General features: G+C 42.7%; 1 protein-coding gene across 3 annotated transcripts in view; it reads right to left on the bottom strand.

Moving 5' to 3' along the window:
- Positions 1–19600, bottom strand: part of LOC306938973 (receptor-type tyrosine-protein phosphatase U-like) — a 170806-nt gene that overhangs the window by 82227 nt on the left and 68979 nt on the right. For 2 of the 3 annotated variants that reach the window (XM_079523387.1, XM_079523388.1), the window contains exons 3-6: positions 16674–16945; positions 11464–11545; positions 7671–7786; positions 5345–5516 (exon numbers count right to left, since the gene is read on the bottom strand). In XM_079523387.1, the coding sequence (XP_079379513.1) occupies positions 5345–5516; positions 7671–7786; positions 11464–11545; positions 16674–16945 (642 nt within the window). Of the gene's footprint in view, positions 1–5344; positions 5517–7565; positions 7596–7670; positions 7787–11463; positions 11546–16673; positions 16946–19600 lie in introns of those variants that run through there. The other variant, XM_079523389.1, reaches the window with a different exon arrangement.

The following is a 19600-nucleotide window of genomic DNA, read 5'->3' as shown; positions in this document are numbered from 1 at the left end:
AAAGTCATCTTCCACCATCATGGAATGAAGCCTTTATATCTGTTATCCCCAAGGAAGGAAAGGATAAAACGGAATGTGGGAATTATAGACCCATAAGTGTGTTAAACACAGATTATAAGCTATATACCTCAATTTTAACAAGGAGGATGGAGTAGAGTTCTCATCGGGCCTGAAAATTAAGGCCCGGCCCTACCCTACCCTAACTTGGTCGGCCCGAGGCCCGGCCCGACCCTAACAATTACCATAATGTCAGGCCCGAAAACCCGAAAAAGCCCGAGTGAAAAAAAAGAGAAAAAAAGAAAAATGCCACTATATGGCCGCGGCGCCGTGGATTATTGAGACAACCGTGTCAGAGAACGCACTAATAGTCTAGTCGCCGAAATAAAGGATTTATGTAACTCACGTTAATTGGCTGATAATGTTCCATTTTCAACATTCTAATGGTTTCCAGCAATTTCCAGGGGTGAGTAAACATCTTCTGAATCAAAGTAGCAGCGATCCTCTGAAGCGACGCAGTTAATTATGTCCAATAGGCTACTGGCAATATTATGACAATTGTCAACTTGGCTATAATCTACTAGGTTACTGTATAGTTTACATTAATCATTGCCTCTCAAACCCACATACCACGCGTAATGTGCGTTGCCTAACCAAAAGAACAGACATACAAACCATCAACATGCCGCTCGATGGCGCGTCGAGTCTGTCGACAGCTTGCAGATCTTTTATTTTGGGCAGTGGGCACACAACGAGGCGCGCTGCGCTACGATGGGGAAATTAATTAGCTGTAGGCTACAGCGCGCTGCGATACGATTTGTAAACCAAATAGCTGTAGCCTACAGTGTGACTGTAACATTGCTTGGTCATCATGTAACTATATTACGTGCAGGCGCTTTCATAGTTATATGGAGCATTTACCGTTGATTAGGTAGCCTAATTTAGCTTATTCACCCAGCTGGGTTCGAGACAGCAGTGTCTCGTTAAGCCCCGACGTTTCCAAAACGAGCTATTGCGGATAAATCATTGGTCGTATAAAACATTTAAGCATATGGCAAGTTGACTTAAGTTATATAGTTGATGCTGAGCAGTAAGCAGCTCATTTGGTTGGCAAACCAGAGGCCAGCCAGCGGTAGCAAGTTCAACAACCACCGTTCTATTCTGTCACTTTGGTGCGCTGCTGCCTGCTGCTGATCATCGCCTCCTCCTCCTTTAGTCACATATAGTATAATAGCCTTAACTGTAAAAGTTAATCGCCAACATTCACCAGCTCAGCCCTCTTCATATTAAATAAATACATTACACAAACAACAGAATTGTTATTTTTGTTATAATAAAATTATATAAAAAAAATCAAAAAAAATCACGGAAAATCACAGAGCCCGAGGCTCGGCCCGGCCCGACTAATTATCGTGCATTTTGGGCCCGGCCCTACCCGAAAATGTCGGGCCGGGTCGGGCCGGGCCGGGTTCGGGCAGAGATTGAGAACTCTAGGATGGAGGAGGCAATGACATTTCTCATCGATGAGGACCAATCGGGTTTTTTGAAAACCAGGCAAACCCAAGATAATATAAGGAGGGCTTTACATGTTATTGAGCAGATTAATAATGAAAAATCCAGCGCTATCGTAATCAGTCTGGATGCTAGGGCTGCCTTCGACAGCGTGGATTGGGGCTTCCTCTACTTAGTAATGCACAGATTTGGTTTTTGTGAGGGTTTTATACAACGCATTCAAGCACTCTATTCTTCCCCTACAGCAAGGATAAAAATAAATGGTAGTCTTTCCGATCCCATAGCCCTGGAACGTGGATGCCGTCAGGGCTGCCCAAGCAGTCCGAGCCTCTTCAATCTTTTCATCGAGCCGCTGGCCCAAGCAATTAGAGAGGAAATAAGATTAAAGGGGATATCCATAGGTGGAGAAGAATATAAAATCGGGTTGTATGCTGATGATGTCCTTGTCACAATCATGGACCCAGGTTCGGGGCTACCTACACTGATGGAAATATTGGAAACATATGGTTCTTACTCAGGGTATGCCCTTAATGTAAATAAAACCCAGGTATTGACATTCAATTACAATCCTACACAAGAAAACATAACAAAATACAATTTTAATTGGTATTCATCTCATATTAAATATCTAGGTGTGAATTTGCCCAAGGACCTGTCGCAATTGTTTGACGTAAATTACAAAGGTGCAACGGAAAAAATGTATGATGATCTTGGCAGGTGGAGCGTGCTTCCTCTCGATTTAGGTGGCAGAATAAGAGCAGTCAAAATGGTAATTTTACCCAGATTACTATACCTTTTTTTGTCACTGCCAGTGGAAATACCTTTAAAACAATTCAGGGAATGGAATAAACATATCTCACGTTTTATTTGGGATAAAAAAAGGCCAAGGGTGAAATTTTCTACCTTACAACTGCCCCGAGAGAGAGGAGGCATGTCTCTCCCATCTTTAAGGGACTATTATCTAGCAGCTCAGCTAAGACCCTTGGTATATTGGTGTAACCGACCCTACATTGCAAAATGGAAAAGCATAGAGTTATCCCTGATGGATATACCAATACAGTCACTATTGGGTTGCACTGACAGAGAGAAAGGACTGTTTCAGACGAGGAGTCAGTGGGTAAATTTATCGTTCAAAATATGGCTGGAAGTTGTTAAACGCTTCCATCTTCAGAGGGAGGCAAAACTTTTAAGATGGCCAGCATATGACCCTGACTTCATACCAGCAGTATTAGACAATAGGTACAAACAATGGCACCACAATGGCATCACCTCTATATGTACTATGATAAGAAATGGAGATATTGATAGTTTTGAAAACTTAAAGCAGAAATATGGGTTGGCTAACCAGGACTTTTTTAGATACTTGCAGGTAAGGGATTATTTTGGTAAAAAGGTAAAAGGGTCTACTCCAGGTATTACAACAAGTCTAATCACTATATTTACAAATGCTTATGGCTCAGGAAGTAATAGGGGTCTTGTGAGTAAACTATATAATGGACTTATGTCGTTGAAAAAGGATTCTACAATGTATGTGAAAGAGAGATGGGAAAAAGAGATGGGCATTGATATAAGTGATGAAGTATGGATGAATACATGGAAAACGCAATCAACGACCACTAATTCCTTGATTTGGAGAGACTTTTGTTGGAAAAACCAGATTCGCTTCTTTATTACTCCAAAACAGAAGTCCAAACAGACTGGCAACCATATGGACTGTTGGAGAGAATGTGGAGATACAGTGGTTGATCATGCACATGTCTTTTGGTCTTGTCCTGTAATTCAACCATTTTGGAAGGAAGTGACAACACTTATCTCAAACATTATGGGTTTTGGAATAGATGATACATTCACATCTTTGTACCTAGGACAACTCCCAGATGGGCTAAATCAGGATGACTCCTACTTACTTAAGATTTTACTTGTAGCAAGCAAAAAAGCTATTACAAGAAATTGGTTACAAAAGAATTGTCCTACTGCTGACCTATTTATCAACATTGTGAAACAACTACATCTCCTAGAACAGATGACCTATTCTCTGAGACTGCAAAAAGAGCTGGGTGAAAGAAGATGGGAGAAATGGATAGAGTATTTAGCTGGGGGGGCGGATATGGAGTGAATATGGGCTGTGTCTTTTCGGTTGTCAATGAATCCAAGTCTGTAATATGTATTGTTGTTGCTTGTTGCTGTACATCCCGTGACCTCATTTGTTTGTTTGTTTGTTTGTTTGTTTTGTTTTTTATTATTATTCTGTTTCTTCTGTTGATGTTTTTGTTTTAATGTATGCCTTGTTTGTCTTTTGTGTCTCTTGCATATTCAAAAATTCAAAAATAAAGAGTTTAAAAAAAAAAAATATTATTTTTACCACCCATCTTTTCTGAAATGATGCCTGTGTGTGTAATTCTACACTAATAGGAGCATAATGTGTTGTCTGAACCAAACCATGTAAACAAATGCTGCTACAGGACACTGTATCTAATGTACTGTAATGACTATAGGACAGACTGAGGGAGTTACAAGGACAGAAAGAAAGAAAAGTATGTGTGGGAGGATGCAACGTTTTTAAGGGTCAGTAAACACAGCATGCATATGCCATGCAATCATGTCTTTTACGGTATTTATTGTATACTGTATGTGGGTGCATGGAGACATATTCTGAAGATAGAGAGATTATGCACCATGTGTGCATACTAGGGGTGTAACCATAAATTTTAACAGCGATACGATACGTACCACGATACATGGTTTACGATACGATACATGGACGATATTGGTTCATTATGGCGATCCGATACGATATGATTTGATTTGAAATCGATATAGTAACTATTTAAAATACATTGACATTAGTTTAAACTAAGTAATTAAACCCCTCTTTTTCTTTTTTCTTCTAAAAATTGCTAAATACCACGCACAAAAATGTAGTATTGATACAATCGATTACTTGCATAGCAAAACGATTCGATACCGATTATTTGCATTGCAAAATGATACGATACGATACATAGTCAATGTTGCTGTTTTCATTTCGATATACTTTCTTGAAATTAAAATCGATTTTTCGATGCAGTTACTATATCGTTACACCCCTAGTGCATACCGTAGGTTAGCTAATGGAATACAACCACCCTAAGGACTACAACCTCTATTGAGTAGACCTCTAAACTCACTGTACATGTAAACAGAGATCATACTTTTATACATTTAAAATTTTAGGCTTTTTTTCTTTTGTATACTATCTAAATAGTTTTGAGGAAAAATGCTACTATTTGGCCAAAAAGGACTGCAAAAGATTGGTGCTATTTATTTCAAAAAGCTTTTTATCCTGTAAATATAACAGGTATATAACGATGCAATGTGACATAGCTCTGTTTATTAAATGCTGTACCCCCTCCAACTGTATACTTCCCCATTTTCAACCGTTTTATTATATTTTTGACACTTGCTTTGGCAATGTAAACGTAGGTTTTCTTATGCCAATAAAGCTCCTTTGAAACGAATTGAATTGTGTGTGTCTGTGGGATCATGTGAGAGAGAACATTAGATGCATTTCTCACAAGAGAAATGTTGGAGGCGGAGCATGTTGTGCCTGAGGCCATTTGAAGAGACAAGTTGGCAGGTGCTGCCTGCAAGTTAATTTGCATAGACGCTGTACATTACATCTTTACGGGTATAAGCAGTGGCGTAGGCGGGCAAGTGCACTCTATGAATCAAAGTGGTTGTGTATGCACTGTGCTCACCAACGTGCTTGATCGCGCCAGTGTAACTCGAGTTAAAATGCCACACAGTGCATGGTGTGTGTGTGTGCGTGCGTGCACAGCAACAGCCACAGCTTTACCTCTGACGATGAGCTCGCCAAAGTTGGAGACGGCGGCTCCGCGCGAGGACAGAGTGACGCAGCGGTACAGGTCCTGCTCGCTGCGTTGCGCTTCCACCTGGAACGTTGCCATCAGCCTCTTGTGGCTCAGCCTGGAGAGCGAGGCCGTGTCTAGCAGCACGCCGTTACGCCGCTGTCACACACACACACAAAGACACAGCACACACTGTTACACTGCCGTCACATACACACAAGGGTAAAACCCACACCATTACACCACTGTCACACACACAAAGACACAACACAAAGAGGGAAGACAGCCGTGAGCAAAAGCCAGATGGACCGTATTCAAGCAGGTGATTGTGTGTACCTGAGCAGCGTGAAAAGTCCATTCCAGTGATTGTAATGGTGCAGTGGCATGTGAGGTGGATAACGAACATGAAGGAAAGATTGGCTGGAAGGAGGGTGTGTGTGGGAGGAGGGTGTTTAGCTACATGGAGGGAAGAGATACTGTAATACAGAAGTGATAATCATAAATGTCACATTAACAACCGCGGCTTATTGAGGCTGGGTGACAGAGGCGAGCTTGACACAGTCCACCCAGGTGTTGTGTCTAACAGAAAGTGTGAGCTGACAGCTCCTTGTCTCTCCATGTTAATGTGTCTCTGGGAAAATTAGCGACGGGAAAATCAGAAGGCCGGCAGCTATCGTGCGAGCTGTTCTGCTCTGCGATTCTCGCTCACGCACAGCAGAAGCAGGATATTATGTAAGCCGTCGGTCGCTACCGTTCCTCAAAAGTATGTGGGTTTGACATCTGAATGTTTGAATTGGTTTAACAGGGGAGGGCAGGAAAATTTAGATAAGCATGTGACACATGTTGTGCATAAGGCTGGAGATGGAGATTATTACTGGTTATAAAGTTTACCTTACCTTTCTATTTTATTGCACAACGGCCTTCTCTCTTGTCTCAATAAGGTAAAAGTATATTCTTTTTCTTTGACTTGATATATTTCAATAAAGCAATGTAGTTTGCATTCATAGCATTGAGCCAGTTCTCCAGGGATTTCATCCATTGTGTATGTATTAGACGGCTCAGGGCCGCTGCATCTGAATATAATACCATCATTAAAGGGTAAGGACATTTTAAATGCTATATAAAGTGTACAGCCTTTCCAAAATATATAGATACTCAACTGTTCTGTCTGGAACGAAGCCCAGTATAATTTTATAATAAACTCACGTTGATACGAAATGAGAAGGAAGCATTATGCAAATACTTTTGAATACGTTTTAAACTTCCTAAACGTAGGCATGAGATGTGGAGAACCGATCCAGGCTTGTCCAGAGAGAACTTCTATAGTGCCAGGTAGATCAAAGAGAGAGAGCGGCATACTACACTCCCATTGGCTTAGGCAGCGTGTCTGGCAGCTAATCAGGCTAGGCCGTCAGTATGACTAGGTGATGACGATGTTGTCTACATTTCACAAGCGATCATATATTAGTCAGGTTTCACCTGACAATAATAGTGTCCCAATCAAACTCTGATTATGCATTCCATGATAGGCTGGGTGTGACTGCTTAAGTATTTAGGTAACAGATCGGAGGAGAAACAAACAAACCTCAGCGCTCATCTTTCTTTGGAGATACACAGCAGCAATAACGTTTGTTTCTTATTAGGCCTAATAGGATTAATGAAGAATTAAGTACTTGAAAAACAGTTAATCTGCCGTTTGAGAACAAAAACTATTTACATTTCGTGTATCACTTGTCACTTAAATAGTTGAACGTGGGTGTTGTGTTAAATTTTGATTGCATGCTTTGTGAAGCCACCTAGGCATGTCTTTATCCAATTATCCAATGCTGCACTGTAAATACTAAGGACATGTTTGTGCTCTGCGTTAACATACTTACTAGTCATACGATAGTAGTGAGCTCTGATTGTACCAGACCACACCTCATTTTAAGAGCAACACGGGGTGCATACGTTGGTTAGACATACCTACCAACAGTCCTACAGTCATTAGTCCAACAACACAGTCGCTCCCGACATTTCAAAATCAACCGTCCGTCTCTTCACCTTACCGTCAGTAGGAAGGGTTCTTACCTCCAGTAATAAATTATTATTATTATTATTATTATTATTATTAAATAATAATAATAAAACTTAATTTGTATAGGACCTTTCATGAAATGCAGCTCAAAGTGAAGTAAGAAGGGCCAGTAAGAAGGAGAGCAGTCTTACCTCCAGTAAGAAAGGCTCTGTTTCAGCAGTCTTACCTCCAGTAAGAAAGGCTCTGTTTCAGCAGTCTTACCTCCAGTAAGAAAGGCTCTGTTTCAGCAGTCTTACCTCCAGTAAGAAAGGCTCCGTTTCAGCAGTCTTGCCCGTAGCCACACACTGGAAGGTGGCGTTCTGTCCAGCGTTGACCTCCACATCGCCCAGCCGAGAGAAATGGGGCACCTTGTCTGTGGAAGAACAACACCACAAACATGAATCTAGAGAGCTGTATAACTTCTTATTGTGAATATCCATGTTACACGAGTGTTATGTTATCTATTCAACAGGCCATATCACTGTTTAACTTTACATTTACAGTTGTAGTTATTGCTTTGTGGACTGTTTTGCTTTTCAAGTTCTTCATGTGCAAACATGCAGCTGAACACTAAGTGTTAATGAACAGGATGGAGAAATGAATAGGGATCTAGGTCCTGCCTGCTGATTAATCAGGATGAGCATGTGTATTGGTCCCTGCTGTCAATAAAACCAGAGAATGTAAGGCTTCCGTGCTGAGCGTCGGGAATCCCTGTTTCACCACAACGGTCAATGGTGTGCACTTCCAGTGGTGGAAGTCACAAACACTGAAACTGATGTGTCATTTTCCAGAGACACGTGTGGAAATCGTTAATTAAAGCTCTGGGCCTCTGACCCCGACAGGCGAAGACGGACAGAAACAACTACTTAATAACCTGATGATAACCATGTCTTTTTACATTTCTTTGAATGCTTTCTTTTAAAGGGGTCCCTTATTGTATTTGTCTGTTTTTGTCTCCACCAGGCCGAAGGCATGGGGAGAGAGTATGTTTTGCACTCCGTCCGTGTGTGAGTCCGTCTGTGAGTCCGTCTGTGTGTCCGTGTGTGTGTGTGTGTGTGTGTGTGTGCATCCGTCTGTTACCAGTTAATCTCTGGCACCGTTAACCCGGTCGGTGCCAAATGTTGCATCGTTTCGTTTAGCATCCATGGATGCCAACGATGAACCTCTGAACCTCTGCCCCAACAGGCGCTATAACGGCCTGTTATAGCGCCACCAGGAGGCCAACTTTTGATAAACACATTGTTTTATATTACTCCTCCAGATTCTGTCCAAAAATCCCGCAAATCGTTACACACTATCGCTATAGTCATGTGTTCAAGACGGATCTGTCCGATATTTCATATTCCATCCTAATTGGCCAACATTGGCTTTCGTGGAATTTTAATTGAAATCGTTCACAGACTTTCCTACTAGGCTGAGGAATATATCCCACCCTTTTCACATTGGCCTGTGAAAAGGTACAGATACACCAGTGTCCCTGAGATGGAAATCTGCAAGAAGTCCACATGCTGAGACACAAAAGATGTATTTAAGTTGTGTTTCAAAGTAAAATTAATTCAATGGTCCTGACCTGGACCTGAGACATAGAGTAAGACAAATGAGAAAGCTTCTGGATTTACTTTTACATCCCTATTAAACTACAAGTAAATCCATGTTCTGAGCATTTCAGCCCTGATGCTCCAACCTCGATAACAGCTCCAAAGCTCTGCTGGACACTATCCAACAGTATACATTAACGGACTGATGCTGAGATGCAGAACAAGCCTCGTTTACAGTAAGTGACTGCAGTCTATTTCACACAGTGAAAGTGGGAGTGCTACTGTAAAACAAAGGGGTGCAATTAGTATGCAAGGAATATTTGCTCAAACACATGTCTTTACATTGACATAGGGTCATGAGCTTGTAGATAGGTAATTGGAAATTGTATTTCTTTGTCTAGAAATTACTTTATCTAATTTTAGTCCAGTCTGTCTGGAGCATTTAATTGAATCCAGGCAGTTCCAGTTCCACTTGATACTGCTTATGCTGTGAGATAATAACAACAAACAAGAACAAAGTATTAAGACATAACTGCATGCTTTTTTGTGTGTTCTGCAATCTACAGTATTGTATGCCTTATTTTTTATATTTTTTATGACTTGCGCTGTAGTTTAGTATGACCTTTTTCATGTGTGTACTGTACTATTTTCATGTTAATGTAGGAACTGAAGTAAAAAGCAAAACTTTGTGGGAGTTCATGAACTCAGAAAATCCACATTATGATGTATTAGCATTTTATCGCAGTTAAGGACTCCAACATTATTATTAAACTTTTCAGTGAATGGCAGTGCTCCGTTCTACAGAAATCTCCATTCTGTCTCTCCCATTTTCATGTGCAGCGGACGGTGCCCGGGTGAGAGCTTTGTGTGTGTGTGTGTGTGTGTGTGTGTGTGTGTGCGTGTGTGTGTGCGTGCGTGTGTGTGTGCGTGCTGTCCAATGGCCTAAATAGATTTGACAGAAAGAATGAAAGGCAGTGAAAGAACGTGCCTGGTGTGAGGGGTGATGGGTAAATAAATCCATATGCAAGGAGGAGAACATTATGTGTACAGTGTACAGAAGCACATCGAGCCATGACCCCCCCATCCCCCTCCCCCATCCAAGCCTCTCATGTCTCCAACAAAAGAACATCTCAAGGCTTTGAGAGCTAGCATAGCCTTGTGACATCACATTAGCGTTGAAATAGCCTGTGCTAGAGGATACGCCGTCTGAATTAAAGGTCAGCCATCCTGTTCGGACACGGCAAGGCTTTCTGCTGTGGTGCTGCACATTTAAAACACGCCAGGAGCTGTGAATAAAGAGACACTTCCTGTCAGAGGCACTGGAAGAACACTGTTCTTAGTCCTTAACCATGACCTCCAAATACCTCTGAGGCGGCCGTCTCCTTTTGCAAAATGTTTAAAAGGTCACAAAGTGATGGCGAGTGCATGGCACATCTGGCCTAGCAGTTAGGGCGCAGACCAGTGCTTAATTTCAGCCGGAGCTTGGCGGAGCTCAGCTCCGGTACCTGTCACTTGAGCTCCGTAGAGGGCTGTAGAGGGCGCTCCGCCACCCCAAATGCACATTACAGTATACAATACGTCTCTAGTATTATTTTAGTTTCATTTTCAAGTCAACTAGGCTTCTTCCTCGTCATAGTTACTTCTATTTCCAGTACGATTCCAAAATAAAACATGGCTTGAAAGATCGCATTGCAAGTACAAACAAAAAAACACTCTTATTTTGAAATGTGTGCCCGTTGCCCTGGTGGGCCCGAAATAAAAAAAAAGACTACAGAATTAAGTAGTAGTAGCATTATTGAGTCCTTGAGGCGGAGGAGGAACTTGGATAAGGACAACAACAAAACGCGCATGCAGGTATTTACATTGCGTACTGTTCTGATGATGGGCCACCCTAACTTGTTATAGGACTACTGTATTTTATAGTATGTAATATAACGTTGAGCCGCTGTGCCAACTGAACTGCAAATGCCTACTGTAGTTGTGTGCCGGCGGACCCCTGTGTGAACTGCTGCTGCAAATGTTATCGAAAAATACTTGTTACTTCAGGGTCCTCCATTTTCAATTCATCAGAACATTTAAAGACATATTAAAAAAAAACGTCTATATGCCTACTCTATTGTGTTCTGATGGGTGGGCTGGCCGTTGGTTGTGTTAAAAAAAGGCAAACATTTTGCGCGTGCATGTGCGCGTGCATGTGCGCGTGCATGTGCGCGTGCACATGCACGCACCCGAGCTCCGGCACCTAAGAATTTAGAAATTAAGCACTGGCGCAGACCACATATGGGCTCTAATGCAGCCTGACAGCAAGTCGCAGGTTTGATTCCCGAGCCTGACGACCTTTGCTGCATGTCACTCCCCGTCTCTCTCTCTCGCTCTACTGCATAGGCCTACTATCAATATAAAAATATCTTAAAAAACAACAACAAAAGAAGTGGGGGCGAGTGGGGGATAAAAGCAGAGGGTGCGGGTACTTACAACAGGGGTAGTTTAACAGGGTGTGGGGGGTACTTACAACAAGGGTAGTTTAACAGCACGATGTCATCCAAAGCCATGTAGCCCTGACGCTCCCCCGAAACAGTCGCCTCAAACACAACCTGTGAAGAGATATGAGAAAATGGGGATAAGTTTGATAGGAAAAAGTGTAAGAGCAGAGTGGATATTTTTACTTTTCAGTCAAGCAAGCCCAGCTTTCATGCATGCCGTTTAATCATATAATATTATCATTAATAACAATGAATATCCCAATTTAAACGTTCATAGACAATGGTGGAATCAGGGTGATACTGATAACAGCTCTGCACTACTGGGTACAAATCATATTAATAATATGAATTGATTACCTGAGACTTATGTCTAATAACTTATTAATAATAAAAATACATATTCTGGTGTAACTACTATAGTCTACATTTCAAGTTTAATTCATAAAAATGTATAATCCACATGACACAGTAAATCATCTAAATATTTCTACATTAATTCTCTCTCCAAACGTCACATGAATCAAACATCCCCTCATTCACACACACAGGTCTCCACCAGGAGGATAGGAGTGTGTGTGATGTTTGGCAAAATGTTTAGGAGTAATATACTCCTGTGTGTGTGTGTGTGTGTGTGTGTGTGTGTGTGTGTGTGTGTGTGTGTGTGTGTGTGTGTGTGTGTGTGTGTGTGTGTGACGCGACTTGGCCTGTTGTAGTGCTACCATGACGCTGATTTGAAAACTGTCAAGTGGCATTTCTTCCTCAGCCTAGTGGGACTATGCACAGTTTCACCGCAATTGGACGCTGCGTTGAGGAGTTGTGGTGATTTGTACAAAACGGGTACAAAGCGGGCTACTCCTGAAAACTTTAGAAGCCAATCGTAGCCAATCAGGATGGATTATGAGAAATCAAACAAACCCGTCTTGATCACATGACTATGGAGAGCATGTGTACCGATGTGCGTGAAATTTGGATAAAATACATATGTCGGCCTCCTGGTGGCACTATAAAGAGCAGATGTGAAAAATTCCAGGCAAAGGTTTTTCTTTGGCCTCTAGGGAGTGTGCATACAAAGTTTTACTCAGATCCGTGCAGTTAGAGGTAAAAACACTAATTGGCCAGTTATAGTGCCACAATGAGGCTGAGTTGAAAATGTTCCAGTGGCATTTCTTCCTCTGCCTGTGGGAATGTGCGTGCACAATTTCACGGAAATCACACAATGTGTGATTTGCGGCATTTTGTTTGAAACCGTGCACTCCTGCGAACTTTGGTAGCCAATCTTAGCCAATCAGGATGGAGTCTGAAAAATTGGAAAGACCTGTTTCGTTGAATGGCTCTAGAGAGACTGTGTACCAATTTACGTGATGTTTGGACAAAATCTGTAGGTGTACTGTCCAAAAATTTTTTTGCACAAAGCGGCCTCCTGGTGGCGCTATAAGAGGCCAATGTGAAAACCTTGGGGCAGAGGTTCAGCTATGGCATTCAGGGAGTGTGTGTGCAGAGTAAGCCTGCGATCAAGCCAACGGTGCTGGAGATTAGCTGACACAGACGGACGGACGGAGTGCAAAACATACTCTCTCCCCATGCCTTCGGCCTGGTGGAGACAATAAAGCACTAAAGTCAGCAGAGGCCAAATCGTCATTTCACAAACTTCAATTTGTTTATTATTTACTTCAATACAATACTTCAATACAATATAATAATCTGTAAGGTTTCAGTGAATCCACACAGTCAACAACTAACAGGCAGTACCTCTGAAATAAATGAGGGAGGAGCTTTACTTCAGGACACTTACACAACCACCAGCTTGCTACAGCCAAGCCTAGTGAAACCCAGCATTTTGCACTATCAGTGCTCACACAAGCAACGCATTGCGTCGTTAACAATACAGCAGCGCCCGAGGACCAATCAATACAAAGCCCTGGCAAGATGAATACAGACTGAGGCTGTTTCTCATCCTAATTTAGTAGTATTTTTATTTCTCATGTGGCAGCCATTAGAGACGATCGCCCAGTTAACTCCTCAATAAATCACAAGTCGACAGAACAACTGCCATCGATTCCCCTCTGTGTCGGCCCTCACTTGCAAAAGTGCCATTGAGTGTGACTGTGTGTAACATCATTAATATTAGAGCACACATACTGTACAGGCCGGGAAAAGTAGTTGTTCACTGCATGTGAAAGAGTAAGTAGGATGACACAGAACACAGAGTGGGAGAATGATGCGGGGAAAGAAATAGATGGTAGAAAGAGAGATGTGTGTGGGACAAGATTCCTGGAGAGCTATCTGTCATGGCAGAAGGAGCGAGAAGTGGAGGTAGCGGAGATGGAGTGGGTGTCTAAGCTGGGCTGATATTATTCGTCACGGTGAGACCCGATAGGATCTTTTAATATTCGACTGCAAAGTTCCCCTCAATTCCAATCCCCACACCAGAAGGCGAGGAGCAAAATATATTGCTGTGAAGAACGTGGGGGGAGATTCATCCAAAATTGAGAACATTTGAGGTTCATGTCGTCATGAGGTTCATGCTCCATCCTTCACTCTACCCACCTCCGTTCTGACTCCATAACACTCCCCCCAGACACGACTGTGTTGGCCCAATCAGAGTTCAGTATATTGAAAACGGAGGGAGAAAACAAACAATAAAATGATGTTAGATCTACCACATGCTGGTGTGAGGAGAGTTTCTGTACACAGGGAATGTAAGATAGAAGGATCGGAGGATGAGGATGGAATATTAAGTTACAAAAAAAGGTTTTAATAACAGCCTGCTGCAACATCATGTTTGCATCATAAGATTAAATAGCACAGAACTGTTGGAGCAGAGTGACAAAATCCACACCGTGTCCTCTCATGTTCTCCGATCGCCCTTAGAGAAAATACATAAAATCAGTGGAGACTGGCAGTAGCAGCAGAGACACTGCAATAAAAGGAGGATTTGTACGGTAATGAATATTTATGGTTTTGGTTTTCATTACAGCATTATATCTGCATGCGCTGAAACGATAGAGCTTTCAATTTGTACATGGAGACGACTGATCTAAACCAACAGTTTAATTAATGTAACGATTTACAGACAAATCAGTTGAATAGTGGGGATCAGCAGCGATTGCTGATGCTGATGCAGTGTTCTGTTAATTGATCCGTTCAGTTAGAGAAAGACAAACCGTATTAATTGAAGTGCAGCTACACTGGCCTCACAAACGTACTGTACTGTAGCTTCTGTATTAGTATCAGACTCACATGATCACAATAAATACATAAAATATGTTATTTGTTATTTGTTACCTATAACCTACCACATACCTACTGGCAGAGGAATGAAGCGAATAATGAAATAATGCACTATTCAGCACACTACCAGAGATTAAAATTGAAAGACAAAGTGTAAAATAACAGTGTGATCAGCGTAAAATTTATACAAGATAGTGAAAAAATATGTTAAATGAAAAGGGTGAGAGAGTATCAGCCTGCGAGAGAAAAATGATCTGAACCAGGCCTACCTCCTCAACCCATGTCTCCTAAACCCCCCTGAGGGGGTTGCACTTGCAGGGGGCCCGAGCTAAATGATTGATGGGTTAGCAACCAAAATCGACCCTTGTCGATCTGTAACTCTAAATGAACACTGAAGACTGTGTAGAGTGTGGTCCCAGAGATGACCTCACTTTATCTTCAGATAAGGAGCCAGATAGTTGCCCGCAGACCAGAGAGAACACACCCTCTCATTTGACCTCCAGTCATCGGACTCTTTCCTGCATCCACATCTCCTGACCTGCAATGATGCTGTGTGCATGTGTGTGTCCCATCTCCTCATGAGCCCACCGTCTCAATCCTGCACTCAATCAGCAGGAAGCGTGTCTGACAGGAGGCCATTCTCTGTGCTTCTCTGCAAGTGTGTAAATGTAAACCATCCGCAGCAGCACCTCTGATCTCTGTCCAACATCAACATTATCTCTCTGGCCGTCTGCTTGCCCTGCAGGCACTGATAGTCTCTGGTTACTAGATTTACTTCTTTGTGTTTCATCTACAACTGCATCCACCCCACCACCACCACCACCACCACCACCACCCACACAGCACTTTAAAGAAACCATTTACACAACACAACCTGCACACACGTTGGAAGTTCATCATGTGGGATGACAGGTGTTTCCATGGCATATAGGAAACACTAAACCCAACTCTCCATTCCAAGCAGCCTGGGTTTGTCTGAGAGATGTTCGTATGAGTGTGTTGTTCCCCTCCTGAGGAAGCCCGCCCCCGCCTGCCGCCTCTTCTACACCTGCAAGGTGGCGGCTAAACTGCAGACGTGAAGAAAATCACTACTTTCTTTTACGTTCAGTGATTTGTGAGGCTTGGAACGAGACAGGAGCATAGTAAATTGGCGGCTGTTGCATCGATCCATGCAGCCCTCTAATCTCATTAACTGCTTCTTGATTTATTGAGTTGAGGCCCAGAGTGCGGTGAGGTTATGTAAGCAAATGGTCAACACACTAAGCCCCCCTGGAAGACAATCACTGAGGTCAATTAACTGCTCCGCAAACCCACACTCCCCAAATCCCTCACATCAGTATCCTCATGATTGCTTGTTTGAGGTGGGGTGGGGGTGGCATTGTACATGAGAACAATCAGGGGCGCTAGGAGATAAATTATCGTCCGTAATGAGGGGAGTCACGGCTCCATCCAGCCATCACAGTCCTACAAGCTACATTATAGTGCTAATAAATGTGACACGTAATGAACAAAGTGGGTATTGATCACACTGACTAAAGCATGCAGGTAAATGGACCCGTGAATAAAGATACACCACAAACTAATGAGCCATTATGACAAATGATATGCTGTGTGTGAGAGGCGATATTTTTGTCGAGTGCTCATTTGCTTAATTTGATAAACGATTACATCCACCACGGCTTACCAAGACGGTGAGGCACCAACCAACGGGGTGGCGGTGGCTCAGGGGTAGAGTGGCTGGATGGTAACCGCAAGGTTTCCTGTTCGAACCCGGGCTCCCCCAGAGTTAGTGTCCAAGTGTCCTTGAGCAAGACACTGAACCCCTAATTGCTCCTGATGTGCTGGTTGGTGCCTTGCATGGTTTCCGCCACCATCAGTGTATGAATGTGTGTGTGAATGGGTGAATGTATTAATGCACAATCTATGTAAAGCGCCTTGGATAAAGGCGCTATATAAATGCACCATTTACATCCTAGGAAAAAGAAAAATGTGTCGGAGGCACGCTCACCTGATATTCGCTGGGCCAGAAGGTGCTGACGGCCAGCTCCACCTGATGCCACTGGCGTCCCTGGGAGCCAGAGATGTTCCACGCGGCGCTGCCCCTCGGACCGCCGTTGACGCGCACGTAGACCTGCAGGTCTCCGGGACTGTAGCCGTCGCGGCTGTACAGGAAGTAGCTGAACTGAATGCAGTGGGTGTCGTTCTCGCTGAGCGGGCGCAGAAGCAACTGAGCACGCTGCCCCGCGGCATGCTGGGACGAGTTGACCATCAGGAAGGAACCTGCAGGAGAGAGGAGAAGTAATCACCAACATAAACAAATGATGCATGTGTAGCTAGTTCAGGCAGACAACTCGTGAACGCACCTACCTGATCAGGTGACTAGTCACATGCACTCTTTACCTGATCAGATCGGCTATTTAAACTTCTCTGCCTATCTGCTCATTCCTGGCTTCTCTCCTGCTGTGCTGACGTGCGTCGCTGCTGCTGCTGCCTCGTTTGCTGCTAACCTGCTATCATGAAGTTTTGCAAATCCCACCACCTCCCCAGCATCCACCTGTAGGCTCTGTTTCTAGATCCCCCTGGGGGTCTTAATTAAATCATATCCAACAGATCTTTATTAACAAAGACAGGTAAAAGTAATAATGATAAAAACCTAATTACAATAACAGATGGTGGAAATTTTATTTTCATTAGGGAGGCAAAGAGCCACCATACGGCCTATAAACAGTTGATTGCAGTGCTACATTTAGATTTGGCAAGTACTGTATTCTCTTTTACCCTATTAGTCTCTCACTCTCCCTCTACCAGGACCGCAATAGGAATAACGCGACTTTATAATTTTGCTATCCTTTATTTAACAGCCCGGGTAAATCACATCAACAATCTGGAAATAGTCCTATGTTTTAATTACTTTGAAATGTGTTGAGAGTACTGCAGCTCTTTCATGTAGTAAGGCTAATGCAAACTAACTCGGCTGCAATAAGTGTGACTTATGTTAAAACAGAATAGATAGCTGTCATATATAGAAAGCTATTATTTGATTTGGTTAGATTGATTTGGTTAGATTGACATCTTATTAATAATGTAAGTACAAAATTACAAATACATACATTGGCAGTACAGGAAATATTATAGGCTATTCCTACACTATATTGTATACAGTATACAGTATACATTACACATACAGTTGTACAGTGGCACGCACGCACGCACGCACGCACGCACGCAGTATATGTATGCGTGAGCCTTTAGCCTCCCATTCGGCAGCTCTAAAAGTTGCACAAGCCGGATAAATGACGAGATACTTTTCAATTTCTCTGTGACATTTGCCAGACTGAAAAAAATTAAACAAATAAAAGCTACTTGAGGCAGATCAGAAGAGCCAACATGACCCAATCTGAATGTCACGACCCCTCCCTGAGTCCCTGTCCACTTCCGATCCAATCTTCTCTCCACCAAAAGGCACAAAGTGTCAATTGACAGAAGCGGCATCATATGATAAAAAGGCTACAGACACTCTCACTGCTCTATGTTCTTACAAAACACAGATTTTCATCTTCTTGCTTTTCCAGTTTCTCACCTGCACCCAAGCGAAGCTGGACAGGCTCTGACTTAGAACCTGTCAGCCTCCCACACCACTCCTTTTATGTGTGGGCCCTTCAGGGCCACGGGGAACTAGATTTCTTTCCGTCACTTCGGGGGCCACTGGATACTGGCTGTCTGAGAGCAAAGAGCCTTACTGTCCTGGTGACAGGGGTCATTTGGGAAAAGCTTGAGTCACTACTACCCAACATGTCTTCTGTAGTTTTCTATATCAGGATATAAGTAAGAAGGCGGATATAGTAAGACATAAAACTATATTAATTTTAAATAATTACTTCACACCCAGAGGACTGTTTGGAAAATCAAATGTAGCTAAGATTGAGATCTCCTGGATTCAACTTTGTAGCACCCTAGTGGCCACAAATGGATGGAACAAGCTATTTCTATATAAATATATACACTGACACGAAGGTAGACAGGAACGCCCACAAACGTCACATCCGGTTTTAGCCTGGGGTAAATAAAATGGTCTTCCCCAAGTTCCCCATAGAGTTACAATAGCGTACGATCCTTTGGATCACTTTCAGAGCGATTTGTTGGATGATAGCAATATTGACAACCAAGAAAATCCATCAGAAGGACATCTGGAACGCAATCGTTCAGTCGCCCTCGGAAAGTTGACTTATTATTAAGTATACGAGACTGTCATGGTGGAACGTCAACCTGTTTTACGCACTTTTCCCATTTACAACGTTAACGTCTACATACATGTTCAGATTTCAAATATAAAGTGCTCGCCCCATATTTATGAGTTATAATGTATCCACATGCATCAACCGATAGGAGCACATAGTTGAAAGCACATGGCCAAAAACTGATTAAATGTTGCTTTTTATTGAACAATACGGAAGATACCGGTACTTATACCCGCCCTGTAATCTGAACATTTGTGTAGGCGTAAACCATAAGGACTGTAAATGGAGAATGTGCGTAAAACACTTCAGGTCAGGGCTACCATCACACGTTGTGAGTTTGTAGATTTTTGGTTTATGCTGGGGACCTAGGGTTCAAGTGGTTTATAGTCAGAGTCAGATTATCCTTATCTCTTTATACTTTATTGTATGCGTCAAGTTGCACAAGCAAGCACCACCGAAATCAGAGATCTGTTTTCCTCTCCATCATGATCTCCCTCTCCCTCCATGTTAAAAAACATTGTGTTACCGCGGCGCAGTGTTTAATCACCTGGTAGAGACACTACTTAGAACACATTGTAGTGAATTCTAAGTAGTTTAGAGACAGTTGGAACTTGGCACGGAGCCATTATCGTTTGGCAAAGTGCGGTCGTTCACTATTTAATATCATGCAGGATTTACACATTGCTTTAGCTCATAC

Source organism: Electrona antarctica, assembly GCF_951216825.1.
Source record: "Electrona antarctica genome assembly, chromosome: 15".
Lineage (NCBI taxonomy): Eukaryota > Metazoa > Chordata > Actinopteri > Myctophiformes > Myctophidae > Electrona > Electrona antarctica.
Note: the sequence above shows the minus strand (reverse complement) of the source record. Positions and strands in the feature narration are given on the sequence as shown.